Below are 26,373 nucleotides of genomic sequence, written 5' to 3' on the forward strand. Positions count from 1 at the left end.
CTGAACCATTCTAATGTAATTTTTCTGCAAGCTGTTTTATTAAAATGAATCTAAAACTGAGTTTTCAAGAATTGAACAAGGTACTTGAATTGCTCTTCTGAATTTAAGCGTATTCTTAGTCCGCTACTTTATAGCCAAGTTTTTTAGTAGTCTAAACTTGCTTGAAGACAAATAGTAGATCTTTTGTTGAATATAAAAAAATGCATCTTAGTACCTTTGAAATAAAACAAAACCTTTCCTGTTGACTTTTTCCCTTTATGTGATGTTAAAAGACATGCTTATCCAACATTGGGAGCTTGCTAAAGAATGGTTAATGAGATTACTTTTCCATGTTATACGATTTTGAATATGCAGTCCAGAGCTGATAGTTTTAACGATTTAGAATCATAAGTTTGGGCCTTGAAAGTTGTATGGGATAAAAACGTTAGTATGCACGCTCAAGCTGTTTCTGTATTTTCATTTACCGTACTCTTGGACGTATGTGCACTTTGCAATATGCTGCATCCCTGCCTTCTTATTGCATTTCATGCCCCAAAGAGAGCTAGGCTGGCAGAGTGGAGAGAATGACAGTGGGTGAGGGAGGCGTGGGGGAAAGCAGGACTCCGGTGACCTCTCCAGAGAAGCAGGGTTGTCTAATGGTTAGAGCGCGGGGCTGGGAATCAGCGGATCTGGCTTCTAACCTCAGCTCCGCCACTTGCCTGCTGTGCGTCCTTGGGCAAACCACTTCACGACTTTGCCCTAAATGACCTCATCTGTAAAATGGGTATTCGGTGTCTCATTTCCCTTCTCTTTATATTTTCTATGTATATATTTACATTATATTGTTTATGCACTATGCAATACAATATGGTCTAGGAATCCCTATATTACAGATGAAATAGCTGAAGCCCAGAGAAATGAAGCGACTTGTCCAAGGTCACATAGCAGACAAGTAGCGGAGTGGGATTAGAACCCAGGTCCTTCTGACTCCCAGACCCAGGGTCTGTCCATTAGGCCATGCCGCTTCGTCCGCTCAACTGTACATATCTTCATTACCCTATTTATTTTGTTAATGAGATGTACATCACCCTGATTCTATTTATTTGCTATTGTTTTAATGAGATGTTCTTCCCCTTGATTCTATTTATTGCCATTGTTCTCGTCCGTCCGTCTCCCCCGATTAGACCGTAAGCCCGTCAAAGGGCAGGGACTGTCTCTATCTGTTACCGATTTGTACATTCCAAGCACTTAGTCCAGTGCTCTGCACATAGTAAGCGCTCAATAAATACTATTGAATGAATGAATGAATGAAAATAGAATTCTGTGCTGTGATAAGCAACTGTTACTCTTGTATCTAGTAAAGCAGCTTTGCTCTAACTGCTCATATCTTTTCTGCAGGTTCAGAGTACCGAAGGAGAAGCACCACATATTCCAACAACTTACCAGCTAGGCCTTGCCAAATCAAGAAAAGGTGAGCAAAAATTGTATCCATTCTAACAGTTGTAATAGTAGCGGAAGCGAAGGTGTTTTTTGACTGCTGGGGGGGCATCAACCTTTACTGAGCCCTGGAAGAAGCATTCCAGGAGCAGCATTTGAACTGTACTCTTCCAAGATAATACCAATTGATGTTAATTTTTTTAGTGGTATTTGTTAAACACTAACTATGTGCCTGGCACTGTACTAATCACTGGGCCAGATACAACTTAATGAGGTTGGACACAGTCCCTGTCCCACATAATCTTAATCCCCATTTTTCAGATGAAGCAAATGAGGCACGGAGAAGTGAAATGTCTTGCTCAGTGTCACATGGCAGACGAGGGGCAGAGCTGGAATTAGAACCCAGGTCCACTGACTCCCGGGCCCATGTGCTCTCCACTAGGCCACGCTGATTCTCTCACTTGAAAGCCAAATGTCATCAGAACAGTTTTTGCTGAGCTCTTTTGGAGTGGGTGACCTTGGATTCAGTACTTTGGGAAAAACATGAAGTGGCTGATGGCAAAATCCAATGCATATGGTGAATTTGGCAGGAAAGATCTCCCCAGAGTTGAAAAACCCTCCAATCTGTAAGCTCCTCACTCCAGGCAGTAAGCTCCCTGTGGACAGGGGTCATGTCTGTTGACTCTCTTGCACCTTGCCCCCTCCTACCTCTCCTCCCTTCTCTCTTTCTACCGCCCACCCCGCACGCTCCGCTCCTCTGCTGCCCACCTCCTCACGATCCCCCGTTCTCGCCTATGCCGCCGTCGACTCCTGGGCCACGTCCTCCCGCGGTCCCGGAACGCCCTCCCTCCTCACCTCCGCCAAACTAATTCTCTTCCCCTCTTCAAAACCCTACTTAGAGCTTACCTCCTCCAAGAGGCCTTCCCAGACTGAGCTTCCCCTTTTCCCTCTGCTCCCTCTGCTCCCTCTCTACCCCCCCCCTTCACCTCCCCTCAGCTAAGCCCTCTTTTCCCCCCCTTCCCTCTGCTCCTCCCCCTCTCCCTTCCCCTCCCCTCAGCACTGTGCTCGTCCGCTCAACTGTATATATTTTCATTACCCTATTTATTTTGTTAATGAGATGTACCTCACCTTGATTCTATTAATTGCTATCGTTTCAATGAGATGTTCATCCCCTTGATTCTATTTATTGCTATTGTTTTTGTCTGTCTGTCTCCCCCGATTAGACTGTAAGCCCATCAAAGGGCAGGGACTGTCTCTGTTATCGATTTGTACATTCCAAGTGCTTAGTACAGTGCTCCGCACATAGTAAGTACTCAATAAATACTACTGAATACCCTTCAAGGCATTTAGTACACTGCACACGGTAAATATTGGTTGGGTGATTTATTAATCAGTCTCTGTGGAGACAGTGGGCTTATACCATCTTGGGCCTTTCTCTCCTTGTGATGACAACTTGTGATGCGAGACCCTAAAGCCACACTGTGAAATAATTTCCCCTTATCATACTTTAATAAAACAATTGTGGTATTTAAGTGCTTTCTATGTGCCAGGAACTCTACTAAGTGCTGGAGGAGAAGAGTGGGGAATACAAGAAAATCGGTTTGGACCCAGGCCCTATCCTACATGGGGCTCACAGTCTTAATCCCCATTTTACAGATGAGGCAACTGAGACACAGAGAAGTGAAATGACTTGTCTAAGGTCACACAGCAGATAAGTGGCATAGCCAGGATTAGAACCAGTGACCTTTTGGCTGCTAGGCCCGTGCTCTATCCACTAGGCCATGATGCCGTTCTTCCACCCTCCCTCTCTGGATCCTCCTCTGAGCCCACAGCCGTGCACGCTGTAGGATCCGGAACTGGCATTTCAGGGTATAAAGGTAGAAGAGAAGATGGAGGAGGGAGAGCTAGAAACTGCCTTTCCCTCCATCGTTGCCTTTTTATATTGTCCCTGAGCTGCTGCTGTGTGATAACCCATAAGCCCGGAGGGCAGAATAAATAACTTAAAGTCATAGAGAAACATAGGCTAGAACAGTGGGAAAAAAAGCATAGATTTGGACGACGCCCCTGCCCCAGATTGATCAGCATTACCCAAGAGCGGTATGCCAAAGGTCAGGCTGGTAAATAAGTCCTGCGAGGGACAAATCCGTGAAAAGCAGGCGTAGGGGATAGAACACAGACCTGGGAGTCAGAAGATCAAAGGGTTCTGATCCCAGCTCCGCCACTTATCTGTTCCGTGACCTTAGACCAGTCACTTCACTTCTCTGTACCTCAGTCATCTCATCCATAAAATGGGGATCGAGACTGTGAGCCCCATGTAGGACAGGGAGAACTTGTATCTATTTCTATGCTTTCTCCTCCCTGGCACATAGTAAACGTTTAACAGAGACCACAGTTATTATTATCAGTGCAGAAAAGGGTGCTCTTTATATGCAAACCTGTACAGGATATGTTTCACCTCAACCCGTTCAGCAATGCTCTCGTACATGGATGGAATCTTACCATCATGGATGTCCTCTTCTAAAGTATGGGACATATATTATTTGGGCGTGTGTTTATCTATACTAATTGACAGTATTTATTGAGCGCTTACTGAGCAGAGCACTGTACTGAGCTCTTGGGAGAGTACTATATTACAGCATTGGTAGATATCTCTGCCTTCAAGAGCCAATCCAATCTAATGTCCTCCCACTTCTCTGTTCCCTCTGCTACCAGTATCTTTAATTTTATTTATTTGTATTGACGTCTGTTTATTTGTACTGATGTCTGGCTCCCCCCGCAACCCAAACCGCGAGCTCGTTGTATACAGGGAATGTCACCGTTTATTGTCGCATTGTACTTTCCCAAGCACTTAGTACAGAGCTCTGTACATAGTAAACGTTTAATAAATATGTTGGAATGAATGAACACGTAGACTAAGAATTTCCCAGGAGGCCACTGCAATTCTTTTTATTTTGTAAACTTTAGTAAGTACCTGAACGTACAGTGTCAATAAGACTAGTAATTATTGAGCGCTTACTCTGTGCAGAGCTGTTTGGGAGAATATAGTAGAATAATAATAGTAGATGAGATCCCTTCCCTCAAGGGGTTAGCAGTCTGGGAGAAATATGATCCCGTGGGCAAAAAAAAATACCTTTCAAAGTCTATTTTCAATTCCACTTTTGTGTAATTAAATGGCATGTGAGCATTTTTCGGTGCGGGACTTCTAGTGGCAATATCTGTCTGGTTAAGAGAAATCAAGCTAAGAAAAATCCCAGCAGATTGAAAGGAGTAATTGAATATGCCCACAATTCTATTCCATGCTCTTCTCTGTGATTGTCAGGATACCTTGATTTGTAAACATTGATGTCTTAAAGGATTTTCAAGTTTTCAATCCATGGCATGTGACAGTTAATGACAGCAAAAGCCAATCTATTAGTTGCTTTTGAAATTCTCTGAGCTGCCGGGAAGCGAAAAGGCAAGCGCAGAAGTAGAAGTGGAAAAGAAGGGGGACTGTTTATTTTTAAGACCTTTCATCCACTTAACCATCCATTTTTTCTAATGGGTATGTAGATTCCTGGAAAAGGAAATGACATGTTTGCTACTTCCTGATCTCTATGAAATTACAGCACGCAAGGAATTTGTGTACATTTTTCTTTCGCTTAAGCGTTGGTACCATTGAACGACAATAGCAGCACCACCCTATCCAGGGTACTCGACCACCCCTTGGGTTAGCGTTTCTGTTGGCTCATCTTCTCACTTCATTTGGATTCTCCCAGGCGATCAGTACAGTGTTCTGCTCACAGTAGGTGCTCAATAAATACGATGGAGTGATCACCAATCATCACTCAGTGTCAGATTTTTGAAAATGCGGTCCTCAGTGAATTCCTTCTCTCTGCAGTGCGAGCTAAAGGGACATTTGTCAAGTTGATGAATCTGGTGTTTCCAGAAAGGCTTTCTTCATCCGAACGGGGTTAATTATAGTGGCATTCATGCTGAAAAGGAAAGGGTAGGATGCTTATGATTTTGGGTGTGCACTATACAATAATCAATCACTGCTTTTAATTTGCTCCATGAGAATAGTGTTAAACCACAACTCACTAAACTAAATGTAATTCTCCATTGGGAATAATCAGTGGAATTTATTGAGCCTGTCCCATGTGCAGAGCATTGTACTAAACCCTTGGGAGAGTGCAATCTAATAGAGTTGTTGTTTCTTCTGGGTTTTTTTTAACAAACCTTTCTTGTTGAGCATTTATTATGTGCCAGGTTTGGGAGAGTATAATATAATAGAGTGTTTTTTTCCTTTGTTTTTCTTAATGGTACTTGTTAAAGCTCTTACTATGTGCCCGGCACAGTTCTAAGCGCTGCGGTAGATAGGAGATAATCAGGGTGGACACAGTCCCTGTCCTACATGGGGCTCACATTCAAAGTTGGAGGGAGGAGGATTTAATCCCCATTTTAGGGAGGAGGTAGCTGAGGCACAGAGAAGTTGTTACGTGACCAAGATCACACAGTAGAGAAGTGGCGGAGCGGACCTGTGACTCCTAGGCCCGTTCTCTTTCCACTAGGCCTCACTGCTTCTCAGACACATTAGACACCTTCCCTGCCCACAAGGAACTTACAGTCTAGAGGGGGAGTCTGACTTGTATATATATAAAAATAATACAGATATCTACAAAAGTGCTGTGAGACTGAAGCGGGCGGTGAAACAATGAAATGCATTTCCAAGATCCAAAATAATGACTAAAGTAATATAAATCGTGTATGTCTTCCTGCTTCCCCTAAAACATTGTAAGCTCCTTGAGGAAAAGACTCATGTTATTTGCATCTGTTATATAGTACATTCTTCTCTATAAAATAGGCAATCGGTGGCGAGGCAGGACTGAAGCAAATGGGGGAAGAAAGATGAACTGGTATTTTTTTTTTTGTTCAGCGCTTACTATGTGCCAAGCACTGGTCTAAGCGCTGGGGGGGATTCAAGGTGATCAGGTTGTCCCACATGGGGATCACAGTCTTCATCCTCATTTTCCAGAAGAGGTAACTGAGGCACAGAGAAGTGAAGTGACTTGCCCAAAGTCACACAGCTGACAGGTGGCGGAGCCGGGATTAGAACCCATGACCTCTGACTCCCAAACTGGTACATACCAGAAACCATACCTTTTTACCAAATCTATTATGTTGTACTCTCCCAAGCGCTTAGTACTGTGCTCTGCACACAGTAAGTGCTCTAGGAAAACCATCGTTGGATTATCATTGTGTGAGACTAGAATGTACCGTGGTACTTAGTTCTACCAAAAAAATCTAAGAGGAGCAAATGACCGAAGGATTTTATCGTTCCAAAATAGGTATTGCATAAAGCTCTTAAATTCATTCTAGAATGCTACCTTTGCCCCACCCTGGTCTATGAACGGGTCTTATGTACTCTACAAATAATGATGAAATTGGCTCCTCATTTTATGTGCAATTCTTCCATTTAACCCGAATTTTAATGTTTGACCTTGCAATGGCCATTTAATAGCAAAGGAATTCAAATAAACCATATTTCTTATAATGCATTCCCCGGGAAAATTGACTTCCGTGGCTGTGGCTAGTGTGAATTTTCCATTAGTTGTGGTTAATTTAGAGTTTGCATAAATTCAAAATATTAAGCTAAATCCTGGGAATGACTCTGCTCTTAAAATGCTGGGCTACTGTCCAAGCGCTTAGTACAGTGCCCTGCACACAGTAAGCACTCAAACAATACGATTGAATGAATGACCAATGAATGGTCACCTGCTTTTCAGCCCTCGTCTATATATTGGCTTCAGTTTGCAAAAAGTCACCGTACCCGATCCCAGTTTCTGGTTTGCTTTAAAACTCGTTTGCTTTGGTATTTGATCGGACTATTTTGTACAGCTTTTTCTTACTTCATATGATGAACTTCCTTTCAGCCTTGCTGATTTATCACGCCATTCAAGTTTACATACAGTTCCCCGAGTCTTATAAATATTTTGAGCCAACAGTGTAAATAGTTTTAGGTTTACACCTTAAACTTGTTATTCTTTTTGAATTCAGCTTATCACGTCAGAGGACTTGGCCACTGGTAATAATCAGAATATTTAGGATATTTAGTGTTCGCTGTATATCAGAAATGACAGAACTGAGGGCAGTCTGTGATTTCCCCAAGGGAGGTGGTGTTATTGATCATTCAATAGTATTTATTGAGCGCTTACTATGTGCAGAGCACTGTACTAAGCGCTTGAAGAGGAAATCCGTAGTCGGCAGGATCAAGGAGTCAGTGGTATTTATTGAGTGCCTTTAGTCCCACTGCCTAGAGGAGCAATAATAAGAGTAATAATTGGAGTATTTTTTAAGCAGTTAAGATGTGCCGGGCGCTGTACTAAGCACTGGGGAGGATAAAAGTAGATCAGGTTGGACGTAGTCCCTGTCCCTTATGGGGCTCAATCTTAATCCCCATTTTGCAGATGAGGTAACTGAGGCCCAGAGAAGTGACGTGACTTGTCCAAGGTCACGCAGCCAAGTGGCAGAGCTGGGATTAGAACCCAAGGCCTTCTGACTCCCAGGCCTGTGCTTTTAAGAGCAGCATGTCCTAGTGGAAATAACACAGTACTGAGAGTCAGGAGACCTGAGTTCTAATCCCGGCTCTGCTGCATGCCCGCTGTATGACCTTGGACAAGTCACTTTAACTTCTCTGTGCCTCAGTATCCTCATCTGTAAAGTAGATATTAAATACCTTATTCTCCCTCCCCCTTTGACTGTGAGCCCCATGTGGGAAAGGTATTGTGTCTGATGTAATTGCCTTTCATTAATTCATTCATATTTATTGAGGGTTTACTGTGTGCAGAGCACTGTAGTAAGCGCTTAGGCAAGAACTTTGCAACAATAGGTAGACATTCCCTGCCCACAATAAGCTTACAGTCTAGAGGACTAGTAACTACCCCAGAGTTAAGCACAGTTCTTGTCACTTGGGAACTGCTTCACACATCCTATGTTATCATTATTATAATTATTATTATTGTTGTTATTATCACTGTGTGCCCAACATTGTGTCAAGGTTATGGGGTAAATACAGGTTAATCAGATATGACCCAGTTTATGTGCCACATTCATAATCTTAACTGACAGAGAGAGCAGCCATTTTATATTCATTTTACAGGTACAGGGAGATTAAATGACTTGGCCAAGGTCACACAACAAACCAGTGATAGAGCTGGGACCAGATTCTGGTTCCTATTTCCCAGTTCTCTTGCTCTTTACCCAGTAATAATAATAATTATACTTGCGGTATTTGTTAAGCAATTACTATATATCAGGCACAGTACTGAACGCTGGGATAGATACAAGGTAATTGGCTTGGACACAGTCAAGATTACCCTGCCTCGACTGTCAAAGAATTATGCTACATATTTGTAGTTTGGCAGTGTATATAGCTTTAACCTGGGTTGTTAAACAAAAGTTCTAAAGTGGTGTAAAAAAAGTTCCAAAATGTTTTTCTGGGTTTTTTTTTTTTTGACATTTATGATGAGCTATTTCTATTTTTAACCAACTCTCCCTAAGGCTGTAATTTAATAAGAAACATAATATTTATAGAAATACTAATGGGAATGCAGCAGGGTATTAAAAATAAATACTTGAGAATAATTAGCAAGCTGATCCCTTAGGGCATTTGGTAAAAAATGTAAACTAGAATTTGCTTCTCAGTTTGGGTGGTAAAAATGTGCTTGGAAACCAATGTGAAAGTCAGAAGGAGGCTGTAAGCTCCTTGTCTTTTGTATCATACTTTCCCAAATGCTTAGTACAGTGCTCTACACAAAATAAACACTCAGTAAATATCATTGATTTCTGAATAAGCAGTGCATAATTTAACCAGACCTATCAGTAAATCAATTAATATTTATTGAGTGCTGCAATTATGCAGAGCACCGTACTAAGCGTTTGGGAAAGTCCAATACAGCAGAGTTGGTAGACACATTCCCTGTGCACAGCAAACTTATCAACTAAAGGGGAAACAGACATTAATATAAATAAAGAAATTGCAGATGTGTAGCAAAGTGCTACGGAGCTGTGAGAGGGGTGAATTTCAAATGCTCAAGGTTGCAGATCCAGGCACATAGATGATACAGAAGGCGTGGTTCACTGGAAAGAGCACGGGCTTGGGAGTCAGAGGTCATGGGTTCGATTCCCAGCTCTGCCACTTGTCAGCTGTGTGACTGTGTGCAAGTCACTTCACTTCTCTGTGCCTCAGTTACCTCATCTGTAAAATGGGGATGAAGACTGTGAGCCCCACGTGGGGCAACCTGATCACCCTGTGTCTACCCCAGCGCTTAGAACAGTGTTCTGCACATAATAAGCGCTTAACAAATACCAACGTTATTATTAGAAGGGAAACAGAGCATAATCTAAGTAGCCTCTTGGAGGAGATGTGACCTTAATAAAGCTTTGAAGGTGGGGAGAGTGGTCGTCTGGCTTGTGTGAAGGAGGAGAAAATTCCAGAAACTTGTTTCCAGGCAGTTTGGAGTGGGTATGGATGATTGAAATGTTGGAACGGCATTGCCGTGCACCGCTGATGTCACGAGTTCACTAAGGCCACTTGTTTTGTGTGTTGTTTTTGTAGATCAGTTACTACGAACTGCAAGTCAGCATTCAGATAGCAGTGGTTTTGCCGAAGATACTTCTGCGGACTGCCTGTCGCTTAATCACCTCCAGGTAAATTTCTCGTACAGAAGCCTGTATCGCGATTCAGAAGTTGCCAGCGAGAGTTTTCTATTTCGGGATTGGGCCTCTCCAGTCTTGCTTTCTGATGTATCAGTAGGAATTAATCCATCTCTGGCACTCAGATGATAGAATCCAAGCTCTCTTGGCACCCTGTTTTGATGGTTCTGACTCACTAACCTATCTTTGAAATCATTATTTCTTGGCTCAGATTTAAAACTCCTCCCTTTCCAGTAGTTAATTGATAACTCTGATCACTTAGGATCCGATCATTCGCATTGATATTGATTATTTTTAGTCGTCTCCTAGATTGTCCTTTTGATCCGCTGCTGCTTCCCCTCCCCTTGAAGGAACTTACGTTGCGAAAATTTGAAGGTTATGTTGCTTGGAGAAACGTGGCTTTTTATGAAGTTTCCACACCGATCAGCAGTTGCATTGCTAGTGGTTGACGAAATGAATTATTTAAGAGTTGCTGCCCCTCACTACAATTGTGTTATTGTGGTAAAAGCTCATTTCCAAACATAGAGCCCCTTTTAGTACTAGCCATATGAAGCTGTGTGTCATTTCTATGTCTCCTGCTGACGATAGATGATGATACATAAGCAAAAAATGCCGTAATTTTGGTGAAATATTTATCCTTCAAACAAGGATAAAAAGGTGGTGAATAGAAAATGAGCAGAGACAAGCTAATCCCACATAGGGTTCACAGTCTTAATGGCCATTTTCCAGATGAAGTAACTGAGGCCCAGAGAAGTGAATTGAGTTGCCTAAGGTCCCACGGCAGACAAGTGGCAGAGCCGGGATTCAAACCCATGACCTCCTGAATCCCAAGCCCGTGCTCCAGCCGCTAGGCACGCTGCTTCTCGAGGTCATGCTGAATCTGGTCTGGTTTAGCTAACCATCACACTATTCTTTAGTGAAATATGAAATAGCTACTTAGAAAAATTGCACTGTGAGCCACTGATGTCCTATATTAGCCTGTTCATCCTAACTACAATATATAAGACCCAAAATCCATTTCCTTTCCATTAAGACACAAAATCAGGCAACATTATTTGAAGTCTTACTTTTCACCAAAAGGAAGGCATTTATTCCTTAGCTTCCTGTCATTGAAAGTATTTTTTTTTTTCAAAAAAATGGTCAAGAGATCAGATCCTTGTTTGTTGGATATACATAATTAGCAACTTCTCTGTCCTCGATCCTCTGAGGTGGGTGGCGGGGCACTCACTTTGCGCTGCAGAATTCATTAACAGAAAATCGTCATGCTTCCCCTTCACTGCAACCAAACTGAAAAAAGTGAATCTGAGAAAGGAAAAAGTGAAACTTGAGGGAAAGGAGTGTAAATTAAATCCTTTGAATTTCAAAATTAGATATCTGATTTTTAAAAATAAAAATTATGGTCAGCTAGTGCCATCCATTGCAATAATAATAATAACTATGATACTTGTTAAGCACTTATTATATGCTAAACACTGTTCTAAGTGCTGGGGTAGATGCAAGTTAAGTAGATTGGACACGGTCCCTGTGCCACTTGGGGTTCACACTCTTAATCCCCATTTTACAGATGAGGTAACTGAGGTCCAGAGAAGCAAAGCGACTTGCACGAGGTCACACAGTAGGCGTGTGGCCGAGCCACGATGAGAACCCAGGTTCTTCTGACTCCCAGGCCCTTGCTCTAACCATTAAACCACGCTGCTTTCCAAAGTGTTATTGTTAAGTACTTTACATTTCAAAGGGTTACCTAATTCATTCAGTCAGTCATTCAATCAGTCATATTTATTGATCTCTTGCTGTGTGCAAAACACTGTACTAAGCTCTTGGGAGAGTACAATATAACAATGAACAGTCACATTCCCTGCCCACAAAGAATTGGTACAGATAGAGTTATATTGCAAAATAACATGAGTTGATCAAAATGCAATGACTTAGAAATTTCTGTGAGCTCTGTCTGTGCTAAGCATAAGACAGTGAATATTTGCTTTTCACCTCACTTTTCTCGATTTAGCTTTTGAGAAACTGACGAATTTGAGCAAATGAAGTGAAAATATCACACTTTATGTTGGACTGTTACGAGGAGAGTTTACACTGCCGAGGGAGAGTTAGACAATAGGTGTAAAATAAGAACAGCTTGTAACTGAAATCGAAAACATTTTTGCATATCTAGCGTTCTCACAAACTTTCCCACGTATTATCTGTCAAGTACGTCAAGCGGTTAATTCTGTAGATTATTATTCACACCAGGTAATCCCTGTGGTGGTAAATGTATTAGAGAAAAGAGTACAGCTATTGTTACGGTATCTGTTAAGCGCTTCATACGTGTCAAGCGCTGTTCTAAGCTTCGGGGTAGAAACGAGTAATTAGGTAGGAAAGAGTTACTGTCCCACGTGGAACAGGTATAGCCTCTAGATTGTATGCTCGTTGTGGGCAGGGAATTTGTCTGCTATTCTGTTGTGTTGTTCTCGCCCAAATGCACAGTAAGCACTCAATAAATACAATCGATTGATTAAATCCCTATTTTATACCCGAGGAAACTGAGGCACAGAGTAGTGAAGCGACTTGCCCAAGGTCCCACAACAGTCGGCAGAGTCTGTATTACAACCCAGGTCCTCTGACTCCCAAGCGTGTGCCCTTACCATTTGCTTCTGTTAATAGCACCTTTCTCTGAAAATCCCATCATTTAAGATTCTAAGAAAAGTCTGTATTTTGTGTATTGTGATGGTCAGTTTTTAGTCAGCTATTTCTAGATGTGTATTTATTGATGTAGTGACAGTTACATGGACAATTTCTCAGATCATTTTTAAGCTCCATTTACCTCATGGCTCATTTGCTTAAAGCATGTTTATAGGTATTCATTCGTAGGCAGTCCTCCACTCAAGACATTGAGTTATTAACAATAATAGTAATAATAATCATGGTATTTATTAAACGCTTACTATGTGCCAAACATTATTCTAGCACTGGGGTGGCACTTAGTGTTTTCAATTTACACCGTCTCCCCTTTACAACACATCAGCTTGACTTTCCAACACGAGCCTTCTTTATGGCACTAGCTCCAGAGGAGGGGTGGGATGAGGAAGTGTATGGGAGCCCCAGGAAAATGGCCAAATAGTTCAGAAGCAGTAATTCACCTAGACTCCACTGGCATTGGCTGAGTTTGGGTGATTTTTCTAGCTGTTCCAGGCCCTGTGACCCCTCTCCGTTCTCCCTTCCGATCCGTCCCCCCCTCCAGGTCCACGATCCTTTGCAAGCCATGGGCAGCAGCGCCGACAGCTGCGACAGCGAAATAACAGTGACCTCGCTGGTTGAAGGGCTCGCCACCCCGACGGCTAGCGGACAGCCTTACTTTAATGAGTCTGAAGAGGAGCCCCTCACCCCTCCCCCAGAAGAAGCCCAAAAGACAGGAATAGTTCCTGACCGAGGAAGGCCAACTAGAGAGGACATCCTGAAGCGGGAGACTGAGCTCGGTAAAGGAAGTAAACCATCAGAGAGCGGACAAGAGGGCCTTGTTTCCCAGAGCGAAGACGAGTCATCTCCAGGAGAGGAGTTTGAATTACCTCGGGAAGATAGTGCCGAGAGCGAGCCGGATAAAGGCAGCGAGTACGAATTCGCGGAATACACGACGCATCACATTCTCAAATCCTTGGCTTCCATCGAGGATAAATGTGCCGTTCTGGGCCCCGAAGATGTGATCGTACCTGCCTCTTCCATAGATAGGGTCAACATCGCTCTGCAGAGGGCCGAAATGAAAGTCTGCAGCCTCTCCAATCCCAGGGTTGGGCGGAACTTAGTGAAATCGAAAGACCTGCTGAAACAGAGGTACCAGTTTGCCAAGTCGGGCTACCCGCTGAGGAGATCTCAGTCTTTACCGACCACCTTGCTGAGTCCGGTAAGGGTCGTGTCTTCCGTCAACGTCCGACTGGCTCCCGGGAGAGAGACCAGGTGCAGCCCACCGTCTTTCACCTATAAGTTCGCATCTGAGGAAGAGAAGGAGCTGGACAGTCAGGCCCGGAAGCAAATCCAGCAGTCCACGGTCAAATCGACCCTCTTCATCTCTCCGCCTGTGAGGAAAGAGGGCGCGCAGACCGAATCCGGTCGGCCGCCGGCAGAAGCCGGTCCGCGCCGGGCTCCTCAGTTTGTCCCGGCGTGTATCTCTCAGTCCACCTGCTCGCTCCCTTCCGCCCACTTGGACTGGCAAGAGAGGCCTCTGTGTGAACACATGAGAACGCTGAGCTCCCACAGCGTCCCCAGTATGTCGGCCAATTCCTGCGCCGCGTTGGCTTCCCCATTCGGGTGTCCCTACTCGCACAGACACGGCTGTTTCCCTTATCGCGTGGCCACCGTGAACCCTCCTTCGGCCATAGAAATGCAGCTGCGGAGAGTGCTGCATGACATCAGAAACTCCCTGCAGAATCTTTCTCAGGTACGTTCCTATCTTCTGGGCCATTTTTCGTCATTTTATAATAATATAAATTATGGTATTGGTTAAGCACTGACTACATGCCAGGCACTGTACTGAGCGCTGGGGTGGATACAAGCAAATCAGGTTGGACACAGTCCCTGCCCCACATGGGGCTCACAGCCTTAATCCCCTTTTTACAGATGAGGGAACTGAGGCCCAGAGAAGTGAGATGACTTCCCAAGGTCACACGCAGACAAGGGGTGGACCTGGGATTAGAACCCAGATCCTTCTGACTCCCGGGCCCACGCTCTAAGCGCTAGGGAGAGTTCAGTACAACAGAATTAGCAGACACGCTCCCTGCCCATAGCAAGCTTACAGTCTAGAGTCAGTGAGGTCTTCGGGGGCAGGAAACGTTTCTGCTGAGTCTTTTGCACCATATGCTCCCCAGCGCTTGAGTACTGTGCTCTGCCCATAGTAAACACTCAATAAATACCACTGATTGATTTTAGAATTCACAGTGGTTAAACTCTAGGTGTTTCGATCCTACGCTTCTAATACATTCAATCGTCTGTATTGAGCGCTAACTGTGTGCAGAGCACTGAACTAATTGCTTGGGAGAGTATGATATAACAATGAACAGACACATTTCCTGCCCTCAATGAGCTTACAATCTGGAGGGGGGAGACAACCTTCGATACAAATAAAATTAGAGGTTTGCAAACAAATGCTATGGGGATGGGAAGCGGGAAGAGCAAGGAGAACAAGTAAGGTCGATGCGGAAGGGAGTGGGAGAAGAGGAAAGGAGGGTTTGGTCAAGAAAGACCTCTTGGAGGAGATGTGCCTTCATTAAGGCTTTGAAGTGGGGGAGAGTGATTGTTGGATTTGAGGAGGGAGGGTATTCTAGGTCAGAGGTACCGATAGCTCTTATTTTTCTTATTGAGTGCAATTGTATCGTGAATGTCCCACATTCCAAGTTCCGTCTTCTGAGGCAGAGGATTTTGTCAAACTAAAGTCTGCCGATTTCATAACAATATGCGTATTATTTTTGTCAGTGGTGAATTTTAATTGAATCAAGTCTTTCTCAGCTTATGCTATATTTATGAGTGCCAGGTCCACAATTGAAAGGCATTATTCTTTGCCTCCTTTGTAAATATTGGTTCTGTGTCCTTGAAAATTAGATTATTTTGCATTGAACGTTTTTATGAATATTAAGAACATTAAGCCCTGTCTCTTGACTGTTAGCTCGTTATGGACAGGGAACTTGTCTGCTAATTTTGTTGTACTCTCTCAAGCGCTTAATATAGTGCTCTGCTCACAGTAAGCGCTCAATAAGTGCAATTGATTGAAAGGAAAGAGAAGTAGAGCTGCAAAGTGGAAAGAGCACGGGCCTGAGAGTCAGAAGACTGGGGCTCCGATCCCAGTCCTGCCACGTGTCTGCTGTGTGACCTTGGGTGAGTCACTTCATTTCTCTGTGCCTCATTTCCCACATTTGTGACATGGGCATTAAGACTGTAAGCCCCAAGTGGGACATGGATTGTGTCTGACTGATTATCTTGTATCTAGCCCAATTCTTAGCATGTAGTAAGTGCCAAACAAGTACCATTAAAACAAGAGGGAGAATCTACTTTGGAAGCAGAAATAGAAATCGGATGCGATGGTGTCTTTTTGCTTAGATTTTTCTTTTGAAAATGTGAATAATCTGGATTCCTCCATGATTCTTGCAACTGAATCATGCAAGATTAATTCAATCGTATTTTTTGAGCATTTACTGTGTGCAGAGGACTGTAATAAGTGCTTGGAGAAGTACAGTACTACAGTGAACATTCCCTGCCCACAAGTTTACCATCTCAAGGGTGCAAGTTCACTTAGTTTCTGAAGCGGCTGGACCAGAATCAGGGTAGCTACCACAGGGTGGCATATGTTATAGGGGATGAATAAATCAATGGTATTTATTGAGTGCTTACTATGTGAAGAGCACTGTATTAAACGATCAAGGGACTATGATACTACAGATGAATAAAATGTAGATGCTGAAGCATCAATTAATAGTATTCATTGAGTGCTTCCTAGGTGAAGAGCACCGTCCTAAACGATCGAGAAGATACAATACAACAGAATGAATAAAACTTTGATGATGAAGACTCAATCGATGGTTTCGATTGAGCGCTTACTGGGTGCAGAGCGCTGTGCTAAATGACTGAGAGAGTACGATATTAAAAAATTGCATGGCTGTAGATTACAGTGGGACTCTGAGCTTGTCAGGATTTTGACCTAAGTCTGTATGGAAGCCTCCAGATCCAGATAATAATAATAATAATAATAGTGATAGTATTTAAGTGCTTGCTATATGTCAAGCACTGTTCTAAGCACTGGGGTAGATACAAGCTAATGGGGTTGAACACAGTCCCTGTCCCACATGGGGCTCACAGCTTTAATCCCTATTTTACAGATGAGGTTACTGAGGCACAGAGAAGTTCACACTGAAGACATGGTGGATCTGGGATTAGAACCCAGGTCTTCTGACTCCCAGGCCCAAGCTCTATCCACTAGCCCACACGGCTTCTCTAGGTTACTTAACCTATGACCTTGCACAAGTCACAGCCCCTCTGGGCCTGTTTTCTCCTGTGTAAAATAGACATAAAATCTCTGCTCTCCCTCCCTTTCAGAGTGGGGCAGGAACTATGTCCGATCTGCTTATATTGTAGTTAACCCCATCACTTAGTACAGTTCTTGTATAACTTAGTGAGTGCTTACCATATCCTACAATTATTAGAGCTGGGATACTTTGGGAAAATAGACAAAACTTTCAAAGAATCCATATTGCCAAAAGAGACAAATAGGGTAAGATAAAAAGTATACCAAATTCAAAAAATGAAATACTCAGAATTTAGTGGAATTGGAAAGTTTGTAACTAATTATCCTCTGAATTTTTTTGTAGTATCCAGTGATAAGAGGACATGATCTTTCTTCTCCTCCATATAATACTCAGAGATCCTCTCTTCTACCTCTTTATGAAGTAAGTGACTCACAAACCCAACTGAGATTTACCCAAAAATAGAATCGATTTTGAAGTTCATAAGTGCAACTTTGTGCTATTTTTTTTCTAGAATACTTTTCAGGAATTACAAGTAATGAGGCGGAGTCTGAATTTGTTTAGAACGCAAATGATGGATTTAGAATTAACTATGCTACGGCAGCAAACAATGGTTTATCACCACATGACTGAAGAGGAAAGGTAAAAGTAAATTTGCCTTTATTTTGTAATTTAAAGAAGTATTTTTACCCCACAAAAACTTAGAAACGATTAGTTATTGGATTGTTTCTACGATTGTATATTCCTTTCTCTTTATCAGATATATAGGCTTTTTGCATCTCACTAATACATTTTTCTTTTCCATTTAATTTCCTGTCCCTTTTTGCCAAAAAACTTTTACCTTAGGCCATTTTTGACTGTCTTCACTATTGTCTCCATCTCTTTCCGTCTCCATCTCCAGTCCTTTCCTTCGAAACGCACTTTGCTAGTGTTAACTAATTTACCTACGGAACATTTTAGTGGAGGAGAACTGTCATTTGGTTGGAATGTGATACTGGTGACTGGGAGATTATATCCATAGATGACGATGGTGGTATTTGTTAAGTATTTACTATGTGCCAAGCAGCGTTCTAAACATTGGAGTAGATACAAGGTGATCAGGTTGTCCCACATCAGTCTTAATCCCCATTTTACAAATGAGGTAACTGAGGCACCGAGAAGTGAAGTGACTTGCCCAAAGTCACACAGCTGATAAGTGGTGGACCCGGAATTAGAGCCTACGACCTCTAACTCCCAAGCCTGTGCTCTTTCTACTAAGAAGGTATGAGTGTTGTTGAGAGAAAAATCTCTTATAGACTCGCATACTTTATCCATGAAAATTTAGTATACAATCAGCCAATCAATGGTATTTATTGAGCATTTCCTGTGTTCAAAGAATTGTTCTAAGCACTTGGGAGAGTACAACGCAAGAGAATTAGCGGACCTGTTCACTGTCCGTAATGAGCTTACAGTCTAGCGGGAGAGGCAGACATTAATATGAATAAGTAATTTATAATAAATAACCTTCAAGTAAGCTCATTTTGAGCTTAGAGTCTAGAGGAGGAGACAGACAATAATATGAATAAATATGGGCAGGGAACGTTCCTGCTAATTTCTCGTGCACTGTGTCCTCTCCCAAGCACTGAGAACAGTGCTCTGCATATAATAAGCGCACGATAAATTCCACTAATTGATTCTGGCCCCTTGTCATTCAGCCTGAGCGTTGCTCAGGATGTAACGATTAAGGGGGGGAAGTATATATCCTACTGCCAGAAAGACACATTCTTGTTTTTTGCAATAGTGGTGATGCTTTGCATTGTACCATCCACACTCTCCCACAGTTCCCATATGCCCGGTAGCCCTCGTTGTGAGGCAGCAAGTAAGGAAAACAGGAAAACTTCTGTGACCTCAGCAGCAGCAGAACATGCTTTACTTTTGCCTTCTTTAATGAGCTTGGTTGAGCATCAAACTCCGAAGTGGCCTCTGGGGGTGTCTATTCACTTTCTGGTAAAAATCAAGGTAAATGGAAAATTAAGAACCAACCCCTCCTCCATACACAATTGCCACAACAAAAATACAGGCGCATGTATGTCTTAAGCTAGATAGATTGAAAATCAGACTGGAAATGGAAACTAGCAGGAGCATCAGAGCAGGGAATATGCTGGCATAGTGGCAATGCTTTTACTTCTTGGGAGTTACTTGTTTTGAAAAATGGTATCTGTTAAGCCCTTACAATGTGCCAGACACTGTATTAAGCACTGAGTGGATACAAGCTCATCAGGATGGACACAGTCCGTGTCCCATATCGGGCTCACAGTCTTAATCCCCATTTTCCAGATGAGGTAACTGAGGCACAGAGAAGTGAAGAGACTTGCCCAATGTCAGATAGCAAACAAGTGGCAAAACAGGGTTTAGAACTGATTTCAGGCCTATGTTCTATCCACTGGGCCATGCTGCTGCTTCTTCTGGACTCCTTTTCCTGCCTGTTGATTCTCTGGAGCTCAGCAGAAAAAGAATTTCATGTGGTGAGGTATTGAGGTAAAAAGGAAACTAGGAAGAACTAATTGGCAGTTATTTTGTCCATTTCCCCCAAGCAAGGCCTTATGGTGCCCATGAGATTAAATATTTGCAGCGTGGTTTCTGCAGACAATCAAGCTTTGCATATACAGCTTGCAACCTCAGTGGCTCTAAATATCTTTCCGAAAACCTCAGTCTTTATATCTTTTTTTGACATGCTTTCCCATTTGTAATATTGGTTAAATCTTGGTTTGGGCCATGATTCTATTTTGGGAAGCTAGTTTGGTCCCGATTACTGGGGCCCTTCACAGATGAATCTGGGCTCCCGATGAGTTTGTCATCATGGATCGTCCCTTGGATTACTCTGAATATTGGATGGTCAGTTTAAGTCCTGGCTTGGTGTTAGAGGGCTCCCTCTCAGCCCCTTGAAGAAAAACTTGCTGTGTCTAACACTATATAAATATTTGAGGGCTGAGGTGACTAATGAGCTGGAGAGATTAGGAAGGTAGTGGATTCGTCAGGGAATGTTCCTACAGAAGGATGGGAGGAATGTGATTTGGGAGAGCAGAGATGCGAGAGCGTTTTTGGCAAGTGGGATGGTCTGAGGTAGAGGTTATCGGTTAGAGGTAAAGAGGAGTCAGAGGCTGAGGAGATTTCCTTGGGAGGAGTGAAGAGTGTAAGCTGGAGTGTAGCGGGAGAGAAGGGTGGATGGGAAAGAAGGATTCAGCCAGAGGAGAGCCTTGAAGCCAGCACTCAGGAATTTTGTCTTTTGTTTTTGGGGTTTTTTTATGAGAAGCAATGGTTATGCATTACAGATCTGCGAAGAAGAAGTCTCCAACTTTAAATGGGTGGTAATTAAATGAAAATTTGAATCCTGGATCTGAGGGGTCCACCGTTGGAACTAAGCTTTTTATTTAAGCTTCCGGTTATGGATTCAGAAGTCTCTCTTTGTAGTGGCCTATTTTAATTTTGGCTGCCAATTTGGGAAAATTCCCTAAAAATTGACATTCTTTGACTATCAGCTCGATTAAAGAATGTGAATTATTTAAATGCTTTTCATTCTAACGTGTTTAAATCAGCCTATTTAACCTGGAACAGATACGACAAAAATTTATATCCTAGAGCCATGGTGTAGGGTCCTGGTTTATTTAAGCAACAAACATATTTGAGTTTTTTTAGTGATATTAAATAGACAGAATGATAATATATAACTTTGGATCTAGACTGCCTTGTCAGACACATTTTAAAACTTACCTAGGAAAGCAAAATGCGTTTACTTGAAGGATAAAGACACCCTACCGACTTCTTTTTCTTGGGCTGTTCAAAATTTCTTCCCCCAGAAAAATAAGTGGAAAAAATCAAGCAGTAGTACTTACTGATCACTTATATCTGTGCAGAACCCGGTACTAAGCTCTTGGGAGAGTAAATTAGGGTTAATAGACATAATCGTTGACTTCAGGGAGTTTACAATCTTTGGCGTGGGGCTAAGGGAGGAGTGAATAAAGGGAGCAAATCCAAGTGCAAAGGTGAAGCAGAAGGGTGTGGGAGAAGAGGAAAGGAGGGCTTAGTCGGGGAAGGCCTCTTGGAGGAGGTGTGCCTTCAGTAAGGCTCTGAAGGTGAGGATATTGATTGTCCATTGGATATAAGCAATATGGGAAGCAGGATGGCCTATGGATTGAGCACAGAACTGGGGGTCAGAAGGACCTGGGTTTTAATTCCGGCTCCTCCACTTGTCCGCTGTGTGACCTTGGGCAAGGCACTTCACTTCTCTGGGCCTCAGTTACCTCATGTGGGAAATGGGAATTAAGACCGCGAGGCTCATATGGGGCATGGATAGTGTCCAAATTGATTAGTTTTGCATCTACTCCAGTGCTTAGACTAGTGTCTGGCACATAGTAAAAAAAAAAAACACAAAGGAGGGCTTTCCAGGCCAAAGGCAAGGTGTAGATGAGAAGTCGGCAGTGACATAGATGAGACTGAGGTAAGTCGCTCCGTCACCTGTCTGCTATGTTACCTCGGCCAAGTCACTTTACTTCTCTGCCTCAGTTTTCTCATCTGTAAAATGGGGAATCAAATCCTACTCCCTCCTCCTTAGACTGCGAGCCCCCGGTGATGCGTCCAACCCAATTATCTTCTATCCACCCCGGTGCTCGAAACAGTCTTTGACACATAGTACGCGTTTAACAAATTCCACAATCGTTACGGGGCGAGTACCTGAGTGCTTAAGGGGTAAGGACTCAAGTACGTGCATGACCCAGTAGGGAGGAAAATGGTAGGGAGAGATTAGAGATTAGTCGGAGAAGGCTTCCCGAAGGAGATGTGGTTTTTAGGTGGGGCTTTGAAGAGAGTGAGTCGCGCGGGCTGCTGAATGCGGAGGCAGAGGGAGCTCCAGGCATAATAGAGGGTGTAGGCAAGAAGCCAACTGGCAAGAGAGGTGAGGGTGAAGCCCAGTGGGTAGGTCGCCGTGCTTCTTCTCTTTCAGGGTTTTAGTGAAGGGAAGAATTGAGTAAGATTTCGCTTTCACCTTACCTGGCACTGCAGCCTAGCCTCTCTTGCCCTGACTTGAACTTTGGCTGAAGTTTCCTTTGCCCATTCTTACTTAGAATACTTTGCCCTAAAATCTTGTGGTGGTCAGAAGATCTTTTTTTAGGGTATCTGTTAGCCACTCACTATGTTCAGACACCGTACGAAGCGTTGGTGTAGCTACAAGCTAATCAAATTGACCCTAAGCTCGTTGTGGGCAGGGAATGTGTCGGTTTATTGTTCTGTGGTACTCTCCCAAGTGCTTAGTACAGTGCTCTGCACACAGTAAGCACTCAATAAATGTGAATGAAGTGCTGAATTAATATGAATGACACAGTCCACATCCCAAATGGGCCTCACATTTTCAATCCGCATTTTGCAAATAAGATAACTGAGGGACAGTGAAGTTAAGTGAGTCACCCAAGGTTACACAGCAGACAAGTGCCATAGCCAGGATTAGAACCCAGGTCCTCATAACTTCCAGGCCCGTGCTCTATCCACTACACCGTGCTGCTTCTTGTCATACTGTTGCACGAGGGTGCTGCAAACCAGCGTAACCTGCAAACTCCCCTCTCTCCACCCCGCTCCCTCATAATTGCTTCTAGATATGAAGTTGATCAACTCCAGAGCTTGAGGAATTCAGTCCGCATGGAGCTCCAGGACCTAGAACTGCAGTTAGAAGAGCGTTTACTCGGTCTGGAGGAGCAACTCCGTACTGTGCGTGTATCTTCGCCCTACCGGTCTCCCACTCTGATGGTGTGTATTGCATTTTCTTTGATTTGCGTCAGATGTCTAGCTGCACTGAGATGTGGAATTCCTTTGCAGATGTTAGTCGATTTTATCAGAAATTCTTCCTATCCCACTTTCTCTTTTGAAAGTTGAAACAATCACCAGTGGTACTTATTGAGTATTCACTGTGTGCAGAGCACTGTACTTAGGAGAAGATACTGCAACAGAATTGGTAGATGTGTTTACTGCTCACAGTGAGTTTACAGTCTAGAGGGGGAGACAATGGGGCAGGAGGCTCAATTCTTGTTCTCCATTACCCGGATTCAAACCTCAAAAAATGGAGAAATGAACTGCGATATAAGTAAATTTTGTATGTAATTATGGTGAGCCCCAGGAACCGATATTTCGTTCAGTTTTTACTTACTCTTTAGTGAGTCTCCTCATTTGTTCACTTCCTCTGTACTAACCTTGAGTCCTCTTATTTTTGCTTCACATTTTTACATTTTGTTCATTCCTCTCCCTGTCGTTTGCAATGCAACAACTTTCTCCTGTTGCCTTCAGAACTGCCAGAATATCATTCATCGTGGAGCCTGTTGGTTCTCTCCTTAGTTGTCTAAGTGGACCTTGTTCAAGAGATGAAACTTTTCAGACCTTTTTCTCTGCTCTCACTCCTATTTTCCGTCATCAAAGACTAATTTTTTCTTTTGTTGTTCAACTTCAGAAATGCTTTGTCATGCCATACAATCCCACTAAAACTTGATGTCTACTGCATGTACGTAGGCGACGCCGTGGAAAAGCAATGAACTGCTTCTTTGTCTTTATATTTCTCACTGTCCAAGCTTACAGTGATCCATATCTTAGAGGTAGTTGGATATCATTGGATTCACTCTGATTCTAACCAGCACCTCTAATTCACTCAGTAACGTAATATTCTCAGTACTGTGGGAGAAAAGGTCAAGTGTCTCCCTGTGTATTACTAGGAATTTGATAAATGTAAAGAAAGCAGGATAATATAGCATTCACATTTGTTGTGTCTCATATCTAAGTCCATTTGCATGTCCAATTTTCTTTCATTATTAATGGAAGGGACCCTGATCTGTTGAGAAGCATAGGTTCATCCATATCAGTACAATCAAAATGATATCTAACATGCATTTTCTGTCACAAACTGCACCAGTTTGTTGCAAGTCTATGGAAGTTGAGGGTGTCATCTTTGACAGATAAGGCTGCTGGAGAATGTTACTTAGCCAATTGATTTTAAAATTTTATAGACTGTCTAAATTTTTTTTTAAAAAAAAAACCTTTTAATTTTTCTTACTCTTCCAGGGAATGTATGGAAGTAGAAGCACCGATAACTTGTCATGCCCTTCTCCATTGAATGTAATGGAACCAGTAAGAGTCTGCTTTTAAATCATTGGGGAAGGGGATGATTCAAGACGATGATATTTTCAATTTAGAGCTTTTAGAATGTCGATGAAATAGTCATTAAAATATACATAACTAAATTCTGTCAGTGAGTGAAAAATCTTTTTAGGTTTCAAGTGAGGCACTTTGGAAGGTATGTTAGCCCTCTCGGTTTGGTAGAGAAGTAATTTATCCTCAATGAAAGAGGGATTAATAAAGAATAAGTTTAGTCTAGAGCTGGATCTACCTTAGAGTGGGTGTGGAATTCAAAGAATTACCCATCTCATGAATAATCTGATTTTCCTTTGAAATCTTGCATTCATTGCGAAGAAGGAAACAGTCTGAAGGTGGAGGTGTTGCGTTTTTCAAATCATATTTCAGGATGCGTGTATCCAATCCGAAGACAAATCCCATGAGACATGATATTCATAATGCTATATTTTACTGGCTTTATTTTGCCTTTGTCAGCTTTTATTGAATTGTGAACACTTCATTTATCTCATAAAGAAAATGATGTATAATCATTCACAGATATGCCTACTACAGATGTGCATGTGATTCTGCACTGTTAGGGATCTTTGCCCCCCCTCCCCACCTTTGTTCTTTTAAGGTGATAATCACAGAGTGGCAAGCATAATTTCAGAAGAGAAGAATGATTTGATTTCTCTGAATCTCTAGGTCACCGAACTGATGCGAGAGCAGTCATTTTTGAGGTCCGAACTCGGTTTGGGTCTGGGAGAGCTGGGGATCGAAATCCCTCCGGCCGAAGGTTCGGAATCCGTTTTCTCCCAAGCAACCTCGGATTCTTCTTCAGTCTGTTCTGGTCCGTCTCAGCCGAATAGAAGAGGTGGCGTGACTTGTGTCGATTCACCTGGCAAGACCAAGACCCATTCGGTGCCAGGCAAGAAGGTATTCCGAGCCTCCGTGGCCCTAACGCCAACTGCCCCTTCCCGGGCAAGCCCCGGACAATCCGCTCAGGATCCCGAAAATTCCGAGGGAACAGGAGGAGCTGAGGCGGCGGCAGGATCCGCGGAGTCTAAATCTGAGATGGAACAAAAACGAGCAAAGGTCTCTTTGACGCCAATGGCTGAGGAAATCCAGAAAAGCATCGAGCAAGATGAGTTGCAACAAGTCATACGGGAAGTGAGTACATCTGCGTCTTCACGGTATAATTTTGCTGTCGTCGCTTCTAGTCGGGAGTAACGTGAGCAGTCGGGAAACTATTATTTGTGTTTTTAACCTCCTCTTGCTGAGGGAAGTCTTCAGTCAGCACACGTGGGAACACTTCTTAGAAGATTTTCAGGCTGTGTCTTCATTGACTAAATAGTTTCTCTCTCCGAGTATTGCTCCTTTAAAGATGAAGGGTGGTATTTTCTTTTTTCTAAATAAGGTGTCAGATCATTGAACCCATCGTTGTTTTCAATGCAGCTGATTCATCCAGTTCTAAATACTGCACATTAGATATCTGACAGAGTACATTTTACCACAGGCCATGTGAAATGAGCTGTGACTTAGGTAAACTGACTTTGAAGACAGAGCTTACCAAATCTTAAAGGATTCAGCTTGTTGTATTTTTCTGTAGAATCCACAAAAGTATTCAAAACAAGCTTATAGAACTAGACCTTTCGGTACTTTTGATCTTTCACATCTGGGGAAGTCATGACCACAGTGCTGGGTAAAAATGGGAATTGCATATTATTGGAAAGTCTGTATGTACAAATTAATCTGTTGAATTGTAGAGCGGCGTGGCTCAGTGGAAAGGGCCTGGGCTTCGGAGTCAGAGGTCATGAGTTCGACTCCCGGCTCTGCCACTTGTCAGCTGTGTGACTGTGGGCAAGTCACTTCATTTCTCTGGGCCTCAGTTACCTCATCTGTAAAATGGGGATTAACTGTGAGCCTCACGTGGGACAACCTGATTACCCCGTATCTACCCCAGCACTTAGAACAGTGCTCTGCACATAGCAAGCGCTTAACAAATACCAACATTATTATTATTAGTAGTAGTGAGGTGCTCAACTGGGTGCCAAGCCCTCTCCTAAGCACTGGGGTAGATACGAGATAATTGGGTCCCACATGGGCTCACAGTCTAAGTAAGAGGGAGAGGGGGAATTGAATCCTCCTT

The 26,373-nt window shown here is 42.9% G+C and overlaps 1 protein-coding gene across 3 annotated transcripts in view; it reads left to right on the forward strand.

The window, feature by feature from the left end:
• The window catches only part of ITPRID2 (ITPR interacting domain containing 2), a 61,368-nt gene that overhangs the window by 25,726 nt on the left and 9,269 nt on the right, over positions 1–26,373 (forward strand). For 2 of the 3 annotated variants that reach the window (XM_001515763.5, XM_029072048.2), the window contains 8 exons: positions 1,378–1,450; positions 10,010–10,101; positions 13,337–14,527; positions 17,445–17,522; positions 17,614–17,741; positions 22,724–22,874; positions 24,174–24,239; positions 24,930–25,394. In XM_001515763.5, the coding sequence (XP_001515813.2) occupies positions 1,378–1,450; positions 10,010–10,101; positions 13,337–14,527; positions 17,445–17,522; positions 17,614–17,741; positions 22,724–22,874; positions 24,174–24,239; positions 24,930–25,394 (2,244 nt within the window). The remainder of the gene's footprint in view (positions 1–1,377; positions 1,451–10,009; positions 10,102–13,336; positions 14,528–17,444; positions 17,523–17,613; positions 17,742–22,723; positions 22,875–24,173; positions 24,240–24,929; positions 25,395–26,373) is intronic. The other variant, XM_007671300.3, reaches the window with a different exon arrangement.

Source organism: Ornithorhynchus anatinus, chromosome 9 (assembly GCF_004115215.2).
Source record: "Ornithorhynchus anatinus isolate Pmale09 chromosome 9, mOrnAna1.pri.v4, whole genome shotgun sequence".
Lineage (NCBI taxonomy): Eukaryota > Metazoa > Chordata > Mammalia > Monotremata > Ornithorhynchidae > Ornithorhynchus > Ornithorhynchus anatinus.